Source organism: Pecten maximus, chromosome 12 (assembly GCF_902652985.1).
Source record: "Pecten maximus chromosome 12, xPecMax1.1, whole genome shotgun sequence".
Classification (NCBI taxonomy): Eukaryota; Metazoa; Mollusca; class Bivalvia; order Pectinida; family Pectinidae; genus Pecten; species Pecten maximus.
The window spans coordinates 9,944,697-9,963,466 of record NC_047026.1 but is presented as its reverse complement, the minus strand read 5'-3'; the positions used below and the strand labels follow the sequence as shown (position 1 = coordinate 9,963,466).

The window sequence follows — 18,770 nt, the reverse complement described above, 5'->3', positions numbered from 1 at the left end:
ACATATTACATAAATAGATATCCAGTCATGTATCTCACTGTACATATTACATAAATAGATATCCAATCATGTATCTCACTGTACATATTACATAAATAGATATCCGATAATGTATCTCACTGTACATATTACATAGATAGATATCCAGTCATGTATTTAAATATACATATTACATAAATAGATATCCAGTCATGTATCCCAATATACATATTGCATAAATAGATATCCAGTCATGTTTCCCAATATACATATTACATAAATAGATATCCAGTCATGTATCTAAATATACATATTACATCAATAGATATCCAGTCATGTTTCCCAATATACATATTACATCAATAGATATCCAGTCATGTTTCCCAATATACATATTACATCAATAGATATCCAGTCATGTTTCCCAATATACATATTACATCAATAGATATCCAGTCATGTTTCCCAATATACATATTACATCAATAGATATCCAGTCATGTTTCCCAATATACATATTACATCAATAGATATCCAGTCATGTTTCCCAATATACATATTACATAAATAGATATCCGATAATGTATTCCACTATGACCATGGTTTAACAAGTACTTACTTATAACAAACGTTAAATCAGTAAGTCAGTCCTCAGCGGTTGATTGGACGTTTGAAACAATCCCATACTTAACATCAAATTACTTAGTCAGTCCTCGGCTGTTAATAGTACGTTTAAAACAAAACCAAAGCTTAATTAGTAAGTCAGTTCTCAGCTGTTCATTGGACGTTAAACAATACCAAATCAAAGTTTGATTAGTTAAACACTCCTTAGTTTTGATTAGATGATTAACAATATAAAACGAAACATTTATTTATCAAGTCAGTCCTTATATGTGATTTTAAATTGTGAGAGATTTGTTATTACTGATATTTACGCCATAAATGCTGACTTTTTGGTTCACGTCCTATTAACACAAAAAAAAGATCATTGCATGACGGTGTCCAGGAATGACTGACTTCTAACAGTTAAGTTTATGTAGCCATTAGGCTGAATTGCCAAGGCTACGACAGCGTTGAAGCCCTGTCGGTTACATACTGACAACGGTCAGTCCAGACAAACAGCTTTAAAGCTGACTCTTACATAAAAATAATCCAAAACCTAACTGGAAATGAGAAACAACATTTTAAAACCTTTTTAGCGAAAATATCAAAATTATGCACAGAAAACATTCAAATACTCAAAGAAAATATCAAAATAATAAGTATACTAAGCATTAAACTACTCACAGAAAAAAAATCAAAACTACTAAAAAAAAAACCATTAAACTACTTAAAATATTAAACTACCCACACAAAACATTAAACTACTCACACAAAACAGGAAACGACCGCACACAAAACTAGGAAACGACCCACACAAAACAGGAAAACTAGAGAGAAAACATGGAAGGTACGAACAAAACAGAAACTGACGAACAAAACAGGAAACGACGAACAAAACAGGAAAACGGACGAACAAAACGGAAAAGACGAAGAAAAATAGGAAACGACGAACAAAACCGAAAACGACCCACACAAAACAGGAAAGACACACACAAAACAGGAAAACGACCCACACAAAACAGTGAAATACCCCACAAACAGTAAACGAGAACAAAAACAGGAACGACACACACAAAACATGGAGGTGGGGGAATCGACCAACACCCAGAACAGGAACGACACACACAAAACAGAAAGACCCACACACAAAACAGGAAACGACCCACACAACACAGAAAAAGACCCACACAAAACCAACAGAACGACGAAAACAAAACAGGAAAACGACCCACACAAAACAGGAAACGACCACAAAACCACGAAACGACGAACAAAACAAGGAAACGACGAAACAAAACAGGACACGACACACACAAATACAGGATCAATCGACGAACAAAACCAGGAAGACCGACACACAAAACAGCGAAAAGACGAACAAAACAGGGAGAAAAACGACGCACACAAAATCAGGAAACGAGGAACAAAACAGGAAACGACGCACACACAACAGTGAAAGACGAAAAAACCAGGGGGAAACGACGAACAAAACAGAAACGACCCACCACAAAACAGGAAAAAAGACCACACAAAACACGAAACGAGACAAAATAAACGACCTACTACAAAACATGGAAACGCCCCCCACAAACACGAAAGAGTACAAAACAGAAACGACGAACAAAACACAGGGAAACGACCCACACAAAAACGATAAACGACGAACAAAACTAGGAAAACGACACACCAAAACAAGAAACGACGAACAAAACAGGAAAGACGCACACAAACGCAGGAGAAGATCGCTGATACAAAACAGAAACGGAACGCACAAGAAACAGGAAGACGAAGAACAAAACAGGAAAACGACGAACAAACAGGAAACGACGAACAAAACAGGAAACGACGAAGAAAAAACAGGAAACGACGAACTAAAACATGGGAACGACACACACAAAAACAGGAAAAACGACCCGCGCACAACAAACAGGGAAAGACACAAACAAAACAGGAAACTACGAACAACAACAGGTGAAACGACGAACAAAAACAGGGAAACGACTAACAATATCAGGCAACGACGAACATAAACAGGAAACAACGCGAACAAAACAGGAACAACACACAAAAAAAAACCAGGAACGACGAACAAAACAGGACACGAGCACACACAAAACAGGAAAAGACGAACAAAGCAGTAAAGACGAACAAAACAGTTAAAGACCCACAAAAAAACATTTAACTACTAACAAAACATTAAACAACTAACAAACATTAAACTACACACACAAAACATAAAACTATTCAAAACATTTAACTACTAACAAAACATAAAACTACTAACAAAACATAAAAGTACTAACAAAACATAAAACTACTAACAAAACATAAAACTATTAAGAAAACAAAGAACTACTAAAAAAACATAAAACTACTAAGAAAACATTAAACTACTAAGAAAACATTAAACTACTAACAAAACATCAAACTAAACAAACAAAGCATTAAACTACTAACAAAACATTAAACTACACACACAAAAACATTAAATACTAACAAAACATAAATACTAACAAAACATTAAAACTAAACAAAATAAAAACTAACAAAACATAAACAACAACAAACATAACACAACACAAAACATAAAACTATTCAAAACATTAACACACAAAACATAAAACTACTAACAAAACATAAAAGTACTAACAAAACATAAAACTACTAACAAAACATAAAACTACTAAGAAAACAAAGAACTACTAAAAAAACATAAAACTACTAAGAAAACATTAAACTACTAAGAAAACATTAAACTACACACACAAAACATCAAACTAAACACACAAAACATTAAACTACTAACAAAACATTAAACTACACACACAAAACATTAAATTACTAACAAAACATTAAAATACTAACAAAACATTAAACTACTAAAAAAAACATTAAACTACTAACAAAACATTAAACTACTAACAAAACATTAAACTACACACACAAAACATTAAACTAATAACAAAATATTGAACTACTAACAAAACATTGAACTACACACACAAAACATTAAACTACTAACAAAACATTAAACTACTCACACAAAAACATTAAACTACTAACAAAACATTAAACTACTAACAAAACATTAAACTACTCACACAAACATTAAACTACTAACAAAACATTAAACTACTAACAAAACATTAAACTACTAAAAAAAACATTAAACTACACACACAAAACATTAAACTACTAACAAAACATTAAACTACACACACAAAACATTAAACTAATAACAAAACATTAAACTACTAACAAAACATTAAACTACACACACAAAACAAAAAACTAACAAAACAAAACAACAACAAAACATTAACACAACAAAAACATAAACAAAAACTAAAACATAAACACGAAAGAAAACAGTAAACACTAACAAAACATTAAACTACTAACAAAAACATTAAACAAAAACACAAACATTAAAACTACCACACAAAAACATAAACTACCCACACAAAACATAAACTACTAACAAAACATTAAACGTACAACAAAAACATAAACTACAACAAAACATTAAACTACAAAAAAACATTAAACTACAACAAAACATAAACGACACACAAAAAACATAAACTACAACAAAACATAACTAACACACAAACATTAAAACAAGATACAAAACAAAACACAACAAAAACATTCAACACCACCACAAACATAAACTACCCACACAAAACATAAACTACCCACACAAAACATAAACTACTAACAAAAACAAAACAACTAACAAAACATTAAACTACACACACAAAACATTAAACTACCCACACAAAACATTAAACTACTAACAAAACATTAAACTACTAACAAAACATTAAACTACTAAAAACAGAAACACTAACAAAACATAAACTGACCCACAAAACATTAAACACAACACACAAAACATAAAACTACCCACACAAACAATAAACTACAAAAAACATAAAACTAACAAACATAAACTACTAACAAAACATAAACTACTAACAAAAAACATAAACACTAACAAAACATTAAACTACCCACACAAACATAAGAAACTTAAACTACCCACAAAACATAAACTACTACCCACACAAACATAAACTACTAAGTAAAACATTAAATTACAACAAAACATAAACTACTAACAAACATTAAACCAACAAAACATGAAACACTAAAAAACTAAACTACTAACAAACATTAAACTACCCACCACAAACAAGAAAAACACAACACAAAAACAGTAAACTACCCACACAAAACATTAAACTACCCACACAAAACATTAGAAACATTAACAAAACAAAACTACAACAAAACATTAAACACCCACACAACAAAAAAAAAAACTACCCACACAAAACATAAAACTACTAACAAAACATAAAACTACTAAGAAAACAAAGAACTACTAAAAAAACATAAAACTACTAAGAAAACATTAAACTACTAAGAAAACATTAAACTACTAACAAAACATCAAACTAAACAAACAAAACATTAAACTACTAACAAAACATTAAACTACACACACAAAACATTAAATTACTAACAAAACATTAAAATACTAACAAAACATTAAACTATTAACAAATCATTAAACTAATAACAAAATATTGAACTACTAACAAAACATTGAACTACACACACAAAACATTAAACTACTAACAAAACATTAAACTACTCACACAAAACATTAAACTACTAACAAAACATTAAACTACTAACAAAACATTAAACTACCCACACAAAACATTAAACTACTAACAAAACATTAAACTACTAACAAAACATTAAACTACTAAAAAAAACATTAAACTACTAACAAAACATTAAACTACTAACAAAACATTAAACACACACAAAACATTAAACTACCCACACAAAACATTAAACTACTAACAAAACATTAAACTACACACACAAAACATTAAACTACTAACAAAACATTAAACAACACACACAAAACATTAAACTACTAACAAAAACATTAAACAAATAATAAAACATTAAACTACTAAAGAAAACATTAAACTACTAACAAAACATTAAACTACTAACAAAAACATTAAACAAATAACAAAACAAAATAACACCCACACAAAACATTAACTACCCACACAAAACATTAAACTACTAACAAAACATTAAACTACTAACAAAACATTAAACTACTAACAAAACATTAAACTACTAAAAAAAACATTAAACTACAAACAAAACATTAAACTACACACAAAAAACATTAAACTACTAACAAAACATTAAACTACACACACAAAACATTAAACTAATAACAAAACATTAAACTACTAACAAAACATTCAACTACCCACACAAAACATTAAACTACCCACACAAAACATTAAACTACCCACACAAAACATTAAACTACTAACAAAAACATTAAACAAATAACAAAACATTAAACTACCCACACAAAACATTAAACTACCCACACAAAACATTAAACTACTAACAAAACATTAAACTACTAACAAAACATTAAACTACTAACAAAACATTAAACTACTAACAAAACATTAAAACTACCCACACAAAACATTAAACTACCCACACAAAACATTAAACTATTAACAAAACATTAAACTACTAACAAAACATTAAACTACCCCACACAAAACATTAAACTACCCACACAAAACATTAAACTACTCACACAAAACATTAAACTACTAACAGAACATTAAACTACTAACAAAACATTAAACTACTAACAAAACATTAAAACTACTAACAAAACATTAAACTACACACACAAAACATTAAACTACTAACAAAACATTAAACTACACACACAAAACATTAAACTAATAACAAAACATTAAACTACTAACAAAACATTAAACTACTAACAAAACATTAAACTACTAACAAAACATTAAACTACTAACAAAACATTAAACTACTAACAAAACATTAAACTACTAACAAAACATTAAACAACTACTCAAAAGAAGAACTCTCCATTATATCACTCAAAGATACCATCACATTAATCAGTCCTGGTACCTGTAAAAGCACCACAATGTCTTCCTGGAAAATACTTATTGATGCTGTTTTTTGTGTATGAGAGGTTTATATATTATAATATAAATCAATTACACAAAAACAGCAATATCAGATTACATATTTTGAATATCCGAAGCTGTAATTTAAACCCTTGTCTACGTACGTCCGCAACTGAAGAAATATATAAATTATATGTGCAAAATTGTAAGAAATATTCACGGCAGGAGTAAACACAAAACAACTTAAATCATTGGCAATTACCCGTATGCATACTTAAACAACAGAAAGTATGTTTATAAGTGAATTTGGGCCTTTTCCTTGCCTTACTTCGTCTAAGCGACTCTCACACTTGTGACGTCACAACTCGGAATCAATCTTATCGATGAATAGCCTGAGTGTTGATTGACTATTGACAGACAGGTAAAAATAACCATTTTTGACGGTTTATATCTTGGGACAGAGAAGGCGGCTTTCGATGCAGTTTGTGATAACTTCTAATGCTTAAGCGACCGCATTCAAAATTCGGATATCAAAACTTTTTCAGGGTACACTTTAAGACAACTACCTTTCGACCGTAGCTGGTAGCTAGGTAGCATTAAAATTGAGTTTGATGATACTTTGTCCTGGTTGAAAAGACTTATGTCGCTCGTCATTTACTGACCATAAAACTAAATACTTACAGCTTACTCAATACTATCAATCTTAGATCCGAGACAAAAGCATCCTTCCGTCTTCAATTAGCATTTCATCGATTTTGGAAAATGTCAAATTAGTATTGACATTATTCAACCTTTCCTCCATTTGGTGTTAAATTCGCATGAGGTTGGCCTTTCTTTTCACTAATCAATTTTCCTTATTCGTATAAATTGTGTCACGGTCATAGTCACACAAGCGGACTGTTTCCATGTCATCATCATCAGCTGGTGGGCTATTCAAATCGCCATTCGTCCGTCCGTAAACAATCCTTGTTATTGCCAATTTTTGACAAGTACCGTAAGGGTTCCCCTTGGTCCCTACTTGTGTGCATCCAATTTTGATTCTGATCGTGAAAACAATATGTGGGATGTCCTGCTGCTTGGTGTCTTTGGCAGTATGCTTCAGTGAGGTAACACTATAAATATTATAAAAAGGGAATCTTAATCAATCTACTACAATAAAATCTCAGAATAGCTTAAAGAACATATACTGAAATAGAATGATATTTTTAGTTATTTCAATCGGCCACACGGAAATTAAAGTAGGAATAAGAGATTGATAATCAAGCATTCCACAATGAAACACCGTCGAAATATCATCAAGTCAAGATTTATGTTGTTCAATCGCTGCTAGAACGATATGGATTGATATGCATTTGATTTACTTTGAAGTGAAGTAGATAGCAGAGGCGTTGGAGAATACCATTTAGCGAAAATATCTCCAAGGGATGTTGACGCCCACCATTGAATTATCTTTATTGGTTCTATGTAGGACTTGTCTTTTCTATACTTTTCCCCTCCTTTACGCGTTTTCTCTTAATCGTTTGATGATAAAAGGACACTACATATAAAATCCAAGAAAGTTCTGATTAACAAGATAAAAAAATTCTCATGTTCAAATACTAGATGGCTGTAGGTTGAACTTAGGTTGTTTCCTACCTGCTCAAAATTTGGATTGTTTATATATAGAAACCAAAGGAAACAGTTATGCAGGTTGGGTTAAATACATTGTAACTAAGTCTAATATATATATCTTGTGTGATATGCCTTGTTGAAACAACATATATATCTTTGTATAAGTACATAGTACATGCATTGATCACATTGTCGGGTGTACCGTACCTGTCAAATGAAACAAGAATAAGTTCCCTCATTGTGTAGGGAATTTCACTTTAGGTGATCTCATTTTGCCCGGCATTGAGATATCACATCATCGTAAGTGTATAGTATCCAAATAAAAATGTACGTTGATATTTTTGCCTACTAAATTTTCAATCATTTGTGATCAGGTCATGAGGTTTTGGTATTTAACGATTATGAGCAGACGATTGGTTTACCGCTATGTATTACCTGATAATCTCTAATATAACGTCTGAAACATATGTTTACTTATAGAAATTGTTCAGTAGTAGAAGATGATTTATTACATTTTTACCAGTGAAATATGAAAAATTATTCATTCTATAAAAGTGATATTTTTCACATATTTTTCACTAGCGCACTCGTGAAAAATATCAAAATATTAGCCCCACTCGTGAAATATATTTGGTATTACTGAAGACACTGTTAGATATCCTCTATATCATACCTGTCATGTATTTTGTATTTATTCTGTCGTCCTTGGGTTTATCCGCTGTTACAGGCTTTAGTTTATCTCAGTAAACACGATTCCTCTTTACCGGCAGCCATTATTGTTTATCTTTTCGGGACTTCTCTAGAAATATCTCCTTGGAATCTAGTAGGTTTCTTCGTATTTCATCGATCACGGGATATCTTTCCTGCTTGGATTCTTAAGCGATTTTATTCGTTCGTACTTCTTATATATTGCGAGCCGGGAGATATGAAAGTCAATGTGGTTGTAAACCTCACTCTAAAGCAGAGTTAGAGTAGCCGACTGGCGTGATGCAGTAGTCTAGGTGTAGCAGCATTGGGGAAGCTACGAGGAGCAGAAGGAGTATGTTTATGATATAATGTTTAACTAGTATATACATAGAGTCACTTTAGGGATCATATTTTAAGGGCAATAGAGCTCAATATTAGAGGTTACATGTACCAGGAGAAATTAGGAGTTAAGTATGAACGATAAGAGATATAGCAGAAATAATAGGTATGCAGAAAATGGAAGTTACTGAGAGAGATTAGGAGTTATTACGAGAAATACGGAGTAGCTTGGAGAAATAAGGAGTGACTGTGAGAAATTATGGGTAAGTACATGTAGGAGTAAAAAGGAGTTACTAGGAAAAATAAGGAGTAACTAGGAGAAATAAGGAGTAACTAGGACAAATAAGGAGTAACTAGGAGAAATAAGGAGTAACTAGGAGAGTAGGGAGTAACTAGGAGAAGTAAGGAGTAACTAGGAGAAGTAAGGAGTAACTAGGAGAAATAAGGAGTAACTAGGAGAAATAAGGAGTAACTAGGAGAAGTAAGGAGTAACTAGGAGAAGTAAGGAGTTACTAGGAGAAGTAAGGAGTTACTAGGATAAATAAGGAGTAACTAGGAGAAATAAGGAGTAACTAGGAGAAGTAAGAAGTAACTAGGAGAAATAAGGAGTAACTAGGAGAAATTAGGAGTTACAAAGAAAAAATATGAGAAATTAGAGGCTAGGAGGAGGAGAAATTAGGAGAAAGTTATAAAATGTATAAGATACAAAAACTCTAACTCTTTAGTTATTTTAACTTCAACCCGCTCATTGCCATGTCAAGGGAGATAATTCGCGGCAACCCTTATTTCGTACAAGTGATCCTGAAGTCTACTGAAGTGAGATTTGGTATATATCTTGTATAAGCTTGTCAGTTCATGTTTGCAAACAAGTCAATAAATTCTCACGCTATATTAAGAGAAGTCCACCACCACCACCAGACGGATCTGTTTAAAAATTTATACAATGCATCGCCAGGAAAGATACTCGGTCACACGACAGACAATTTAAAGTCCTGGGTCCCTGGCGATCGCGTATTGCAAAACCTATTTGTGAAATCTGAGAAAGATTCATCCGGAACTTTCTGAGAAATAGCGATAATAATCTTCAGTTGTAAGGATGTAAAAAAGCAATATTGGGACAGTTGAAGATCTAAGATTTATCTGCATTCGTAGTTTTTATTTTTTCGATATCCCATGTTCTTTGTTTTTTGTTTTCTACATTCTTCCACATGTTTTATGTCTCCTTCCATGTTCGGAAGACGTTCGGAACCTAAAACACAGAAACCACGGTGAAGTACTTACATGTACGTAACCCACAAATGCTGGTACCCCCATCCCCAGTTTGATGTGTTCGACTACAACGTAAACGAGATTCATGCTACTATCAAAATAACGATTATGCTGTGGGCGGAAACTCGGCAGTATAATTAGGGAATCAAAACGACATTAGATGTATTTGTATTGTATTAAACACAGCTAACAACAGGGGATCTGTACCCTTCCCTTCGCTCTATCTCCAAGCTCGTAGTCACTAAATTGGAAAGTTTCCGTCTTAAAAGCTATTCTACTTCCGTTCTAAGCGTGAATAATACTGTTTTAAATAATTAGCAAACAAACTACATCAATTAGTTACGCGTATCGATTTTACACGTGATTTCAAAAACATGCGCTGATTGCTCGTAATTGAAGTCGATTGCTAAGTATTCTCTACGATACATGTTTATCTGTTTGAGGTGCGGCTGTTTTGATTCTTGCTTTGATCATCACGAAATCAGACAAAATAGCTGTTTTGATAAAACAGTTTTTACTTGATGTATCTGATGCAGAAATGGAATCTCCATTTGATGTTCCCTGGCAAGGGACGTGTATGCGATCCTATGATAATTGGTTAACTATATTCGTCCCTCAATTTAATTAAAATTAGACTTGTAATGTCTACCCCTCAACAATACTCTACGATGCACTGCAATACTGTAAATATCGTAGATACGCGAAAATTATATGTCTAACCTTAATTGAATTAATTCGCCTCTACACTCGCCCCTTTATCCGTCCCTAAATTCGCCCCTATTTTCGTCCCTATATTTGCCCCTTATCCCTCCTATGTTCGCCCCAATATTCGCCACTATTTTTGCCCATATATTTGCCTCTATTTTTGCCCCTTTATTCGTCCCTATATTTGTTCCTATATTCCCACGGTGTCTTCTCACTTAGCCAACATTCTGAATTTTGAGGTATACAGGTAAGGTATTTTGTTGGCCAAGTGAGACTAGTGTGAAAGGTAGAACAATAGGAGATAATTACAGGTAGGGCTATAGACTGCTTCATAAAACTTCAAACTTTAATGACTATGTCATCGTGATCTATTTCTATTGAGTTATTTCTTATTTATTTCAATTTCAACAGACCAAAAGGCCCAATTGCAGAATTGATAGAAAATTAATAAAATATATCATAAGAGTAAATAAAATGCATAGTAAGAACAAATACGGTATATAAAGAGCATACACATGTAAAATAGCATTGATGTTCTTAATAAATATCATCTAGACAATCATGTTATGAACAGCCAAAAACCTAATTCTAAAAACAAATCTCCAAGTCCAACTTAAATCTTTCAAGTAAGACATTGAAAACCTGTCAGAAACATGCCCAATGTAGTTAGAATTAATTTGGACATTTCATTTTCTTACATTAATCCGGCATTCACAGGGATAGAACAGTAAGTAGCACGCTACTGTGTCAAAGAGTAAGGCGGTTCAGTGTGATGACACTATAGAAACGTTTTATTATTAGTACAGTTCTTTTATGACCGTATTGTGTTAATATTTATTTAAAATATTACCAAACAAATTGAAAATTACATAACAAAACCTTACAATCATCATAGATATTTTATTTACCTTGAATAACGCAAAATGTAGTACAGTGTATTTTGATAGCGAGTCTAATAAAGCGTAATAAATACTGAACATGGAATAATTATCGTTCTGATCACCATTAGGCTATGCTACCTGAGTTGACAACGAATATTATTAGATTGTGTTACTTTATCAAACGAATATTAAATGGTTATATAAAGTACATGTCAATAGTATTTCCAGAGGGAAATCAATTATATATATTTATGATTACTGACCGAAATAAATGTGTCGGACCGGGCGGTTGTTAACCCAACCAGGACATCACATAACAGAGTCATTAATAGTCATGTCTGTCGGAGTTAAAGTCATAACAGGGTAGTATAGAATCGCCCGAATATCGAATAAGTAATTATAATTATTACATAGTTAACGGCCCATCGACAATAAAATTGTCGTTAGGACAGACAACAGTGAGTTAAAATGGGTGTTAAGTCACACAACAGCAAACAAACGAAAATATGTCACAATGTGGCGATACACTCGCGGATTATAAGTACATGTATAGCTGCGGTACAAATAATCTCTGATAGTTCAAAATTCTGTTTGCTTGCGTGCAAATAGCTTCGACAAGAAGGTGAAGACATGTTATTCTGATATAGAAAGTTTTTCTTTTAGATTTTAATTCCATGCAATCCTATTAAATGTTTTAACAGTAAATGGTTCTTAGCATGTGATGCCCTGAGACTGGTTCTCACCCTTCAATACATGTATGTAAGAATGCGTTATATATGTATGGCCTATTCTTAGACAAAAGGACAATGTCGTCTTGGATAGGCTGCCAAGGCATATATACCATTGTAATGAATCATACCTGGTAAACAATACTTTTTGTAGATGTTAATGTTATATTTCTTTTTTATTTATTGCTCGAAAGGATATAATATATATAACTAAAGTTTATAAAGGAGAAATACACACGGATTTATACAGTAAACCACGGACACTCACCAGTACCTTCGCCCGTCCAGTTGTCACCCACCCCACACTACAAGGAGCATTCCATACTCCCAGATTTTGCGAATCAGGCGTATCGTCTCCGACGACGATGACTTCAGACGTCGTTGTGTAGAGCTTAGATCCCATCTTCTCAATAGAGGGTATGGCGCAGCCCTGATAGATCGTGAAATTGATAGGGTGAAAGAATTGGACAGGGCGAGTACACTGGAATACAAAGACAGACCGAAAACTGGAAGAGTACCTTGTGTGGTAACCTTTCATTCCCGGCATGCCCGCATTGTCAACAATCTTCCAGAAACACTGGCACATCGTGTTGTCGTCCAGCAAACTCGAGGGTATTTTCCCGGATCCCCCTATACTAGCTTACCGCAGACCAAAAAACATCAAAGATTTGGTAGTCAGTGGTAAGCTACCTTCACCATCTCATGCTACAGCCACTGGCTGTTTCGAGACATGTAGCAGTAAGAGGTGTAAACTCTGTCCGTACACTCACAGCACCAATTCATTCAATTGTGAGACTAATGGACAGAAATACTGCATCCTCCAGTCAGTCTCCTGCACATCGGCCAATGTAATATACCTTATTACGTGTGCCAAGTGTAGCATGCAGTATGTAGGGGAGACCAAAACACCACTGAATCTGAGGATAAACAACCACCGTTGTTCCATCAAACAGAAACGCCAGGACTTGCCAGTAGCGAAATATTTCAACATGCCGAGCCACATATGGCATGACATGCAGGTTGTCACCATTGACCACTGCAGGGGTTGGAATGACCAGCAACGCCTGAATAGGGAACGACATTGGATCAACCAACTACAAACCGACTACCCACTCGGTATGAATGAGAGATAATCCTCCACATGTTACGTAGTTGAGGGACTCTCACAATAGAAACTCCTCACTATATGTCAAAACAGTGTCGCCTCTATCATCCATTTGGAGTTCAAATGACGGAATAAATATTTATTCCACATTATAGTTTGATGTTCTCGCCACACACAACAGATATTGTGCACAGGTTCATAGCATATATGAGCACGTGGGTTATCAAAGGACCTTACAACGGACGGGGGAAACCCCCATCTGGGGAATTCCCGCCTTTTTTCCCACCTATAGTCCTACGCCATCCTATTTTTAGTAGGGATGTATATGTTTGTTCTTCAGACCTTATACCACTAATCTCTATTCTCGCTTATAGGAAATACCCACTCCATATGTTTATTAATCAGACCAACCCATACAGGCCCCACAAACACACTTTCCTTAGGAACTTGGTTCGCATGAAACAGCAGCTGATTGGCTGAATAAGTTGTGTGAGTACATGTTGTCGGTTTGTGACGAGTCGTCCTGATTCCTGCCACCCGCTTTTCGTTACGCTAATATAATCTTTCGACCACCTTTCTGTTTGGTTTTTAATGCCTAAATTATACCTTTCTACACAATTACATTGATATGATTTTAATATTTATTCAATTTCGTTAAAACGAACTAATTTTAATATGGGATTTGCCACCCGATATTGTCACTGCTACCCGCTGTTTGGGCCGAGATTTGCGGGACGAAATGTACATACCGCGTAAAAAACAATAACAAAAACATTCACGACATAGCACGCGCTGCCATCACATCGAATCAACCCGCGATGTTATTTTGTTAAACCTTTTAGTTATATTATTGATTTATTCATCTATTTATTTATTCATTCATTTACTTTTACCATCTGTACACCACCTAAGATGTTTCCTAATTAATCATAATAGGCCCTCGGCGAATTAAGTATCGGCCGAGGGGGATCGTTTTTACAACATTACGTTATTTATTGTTGTTTATACCTACTATATTTGTGTAACTGTTCCATGTTCTATGTCTATATGTGATCGTATGTAATTTACCTGTGTCTTGATAAAGGGGCAGATTGCCTTCGAAAATTCGACAATTTACTTGTCTGTACTGTCGTTATTACTACTTGACATATATCTATTTCTAGTAATACGCATCCAACATTTGTTTGTTAGGATCCAGTACCTATATTGGTTTATACCGTCGTTATTACTTACTAGACCCTAACTAAAGCTAAAATAATGTATATTCTGGAAATAGCGGCGACATTCAATACATGCACACTGCTACCGTGTACATTTAGCTTACAATTTTAAAACTATCATAACAATTTATAAGAATCAATTTTAGTTTTGTTAGTGTTTCTTGACACAACACTTTCTGAGATCATTTAGGTTCAGATGATTAATTATTCTAACTTAACTTTACAGGATTCTACCACCCGAAGATGGAATCTACTATTTTGGACAAGGAACAATTCTCACTTGTGTCACAGGAGAACTCTACTTACAGAGTCCTCCCAGACAACTCTTCAGAAATGCTAGACCAGAACATGACAAATATGGATCCCAAGTTGATGTGGGAGATACTACAAGATCAGAATGGAATATACGTCACAGAATACACCGACATTATCTTCATCACGTGTTTCGCTGTCCTTATCATTTTCGGCGCTGTTGGGAATGGTCTAGTGTGTTACGTTGTTGTTAAGAACCCTCACATGCGAACGCCGAGAAATATCTTCATCATCAACCTGGCTATATCTGATCTGACACTGTGCCTGTTCACTCAGCCTCTTAACCTGTATCGTCTGCTTAACAACCAATGGCTACTGGGCGGATTTATGTGTAAGTTCGTTGTTATGTGCCAAGGGACAAATGTGTTCGTCTCCACGATCAGTATCACGGCAATAGCGTTGGACCGTTTTCAAGTGATTGTATACCCAACAAAAGATAGCATGAAAAAACTAGGAGCGGCTTCTGCCCTGTGCTCGATTTGGATTATATCGTTTCTCATGTCGAGTCCCTTACTAATATTTGCAGTTTATACAGTAGATCAACCCGTAATAGTTTTACCAGTTTATTTCTTCAGATGTTTAGAAGATATAACCCTAATGGAGGAAAAGGGAGCTTACTCCGTGGCCTCGATGATTGTTCAGTACATTCTACCAATAGCTATTGTCATTATAGCTCACGCGCGAATATGTAACAAATTAAAATATCGCATGGTTAATCAGACCCATGGCGGAACTAGTTTCCAGAAAAGGAAAAACGAACGGCAATCACGACGAAAACGTAAAACCAACATAACTCTCTCACTCATTGCAATAGTGTTCGCTCTTAGCTGGCTTCCATTGAATCTGTTTAACATTTTGACGGAATTTCAATTCAGTCATTTCAAACATTTAAATATAAACCTTGCGTATAAAATTTGTCACATGCTTGTATTGAGCTCCGCCTGTACAAACCCCATGATTTATGGTTGGTTGAATGACAACTTTCGAAACGAGTTCATGAAAGTTCTCTCCTGCTGTGCGTGCTGTGTAAAGCTGAAGTCGTTTGTCCAGCGAGTGTGTTGCTGTTCCCCTACCCACGGGGACGTTCCTGTAATCGTCTTTACAAAGGAGAGCACCGACAATAATGGAGCACTACCGCACTATGGATCGTGACACCCAGGACGGCTGTTCCGTGACTGGTTTACATTCCGTGACCGACTGGAATACCCACCGGTCACAAATCTCTCTATAGTCTCGTCAGTATAGTGACTAGACGCCCAGATACTTTGTATATACGAACTAGTACATCTTTCATGCAAATACACCGACGGAAGGCCGAAATCTATGTTACGTCAATTAGCTGTTGTGGGGCGGCTCCTTGTAGATATGCCGCCAAATATATAGAGAAAAAAATATCCTACAAATATAGTTTATTATTCAATTATAGTACCAACTTAAGTGATAAAGACTATAGATACCTTAAGAAAATGAATAATGTTTCGAAATGTTTAAGATTCCTTTAAAATGTTTAAGTTTGTTTAAAAATTGTTTAAAATGTCTAATATTGCTTCATACCGTAGTTAACCTATAAAAAGAACTGTGCAAGATAATCGTGTGTGGGTACCTTAATATATGTCAACTAACGGCTGCATCTGACAGGTGATTCATCAGCAGACAGAGAGAGAGAGAGAGAGAAAGAGAAAACGAAAACAAAAGCAAAACTATATTATACCTCCCCTACTACACATATTATACCAGTAACCTCCCCTACTACACATATTATACCAGTAACCTCCCCTACTACACAAATATATTATACCAGTAACCTCCCCTACTACACATATTATACCAGTAACCTCCCCTACTACACAAACATATTATACCAGTTACCTCCCCTACTACACTAACATATTATACCAATAACCTCCCCTACTACACAAACATATTATACCAGTAACCTCCCCTACTACACATATTATACCAGTAACCTCCCCTACTACACAAACATATTATACCAGTAACCTCCCCTACTATACAAACATATTATTCCAGTAACCTCCCCTACTACACAAACATATTATACCAGTTACCTCCCCTACTACACTAACATATTATACCAATAACCTCCCCTAATACACAAACATATTATACCAGTAACCTCCCCTACTACACAAACATATTATACCAGTAACCTCCCCTAATACACAAACATATTATACCAGTAACCTCCCCTAATACACAAACATATTATACCAGTAACCTCCCCTACTACACAAACATATTATACCAGTAACCTCCCCTACTACACACACATATTATACTAGTAACCTCCCCTACTACACAAACATATTATACCAGTAACCTCCCCTTCTACACAAACATATTATACCAGTAACCTCACCTACTACACATATTATACCAGTAACCTCCCCTACTACACAAACATAGTATACCAGTAACCTCCCCTACTACACAGACATATTATACCAGTAACCTCTCCTACTACACAGACATATTATACCAGTAACCTCCCCTACTACACATATTATACCAGTAACCTCCCCTACTACACAGACATATTATACCAGTAACCTCCCCTACTACACAGACATATTATACCAGTAACCTCCCCTACTACACAAACATATTATACCAGTAACCTCCCCTACTACACAAACATATTATACCAGTAACCTCCCCTACTACACAAACATATTATACCAGTAACCTCCCCTACTACACAAACATATTATACCAGTAACCTCCCCTACTACACATATTATACCAGTAACCTCCCCTACTACACATATTATACCAGTAACCTCCCCTACTACACAAACATACTATACCAGTAACCTATAAGTAAGTATATCAATACAGGTGTACGTATATCAATACAGGTGTACGTATATCAATACAGTTGTACGTATATCAACACAGGTGTACGTATATCAATACAATTGTACGTATATCAACACAGTTGTACGTATATCAATACAGTTGTACGTATATCAACACAGGTGTACGTATATCAATACAGTTGTACGTATATCAACACAGGTGTACGTATATCAATACAGGCTTACGTATATCAACACAGGTGTACGTATATCAATACAGGTGTACAATGTACGTATATCAATACAGGTGTACGTATATCAATACAGGTGTACGTATATCAATACAGGTGCTCATGTTTTCACTAGTTGCTGACAAAACCTTTTTCTCCATATGATTATATCTCATTAAAATTTATTAATTAATAACAACGAGTCGTTTTTATTTGTTTATTATCTAAGTGTCTTAAGAAAAGAAGAAGAAAACACCAAAAACACAAAAGA

The 18,770-nt window shown here is 34.3% G+C and overlaps 1 protein-coding gene across 1 annotated transcript in view; it reads left to right on the top strand.

Moving 5' to 3' along the window:
- The window catches only part of LOC117339982 (neuropeptide F receptor-like), a 37,763-nt gene extending 20,607 nt beyond the window's left edge, over nt 1-17,156 (top strand). The window contains exon 2 of the mRNA XM_033901710.1: nt 15,365-17,156. Coding sequence (XP_033757601.1) covers nt 15,382-16,602 — 1,221 coding nt within the window. The 5' untranslated portion in view covers nt 15,365-15,381 and the 3' untranslated portion in view covers nt 16,603-17,156. The remainder of the gene's footprint in view (nt 1-15,364) is intronic.
- The last annotated feature ends 1,614 nt before the right edge of the window (nt 17,157-18,770 follow it).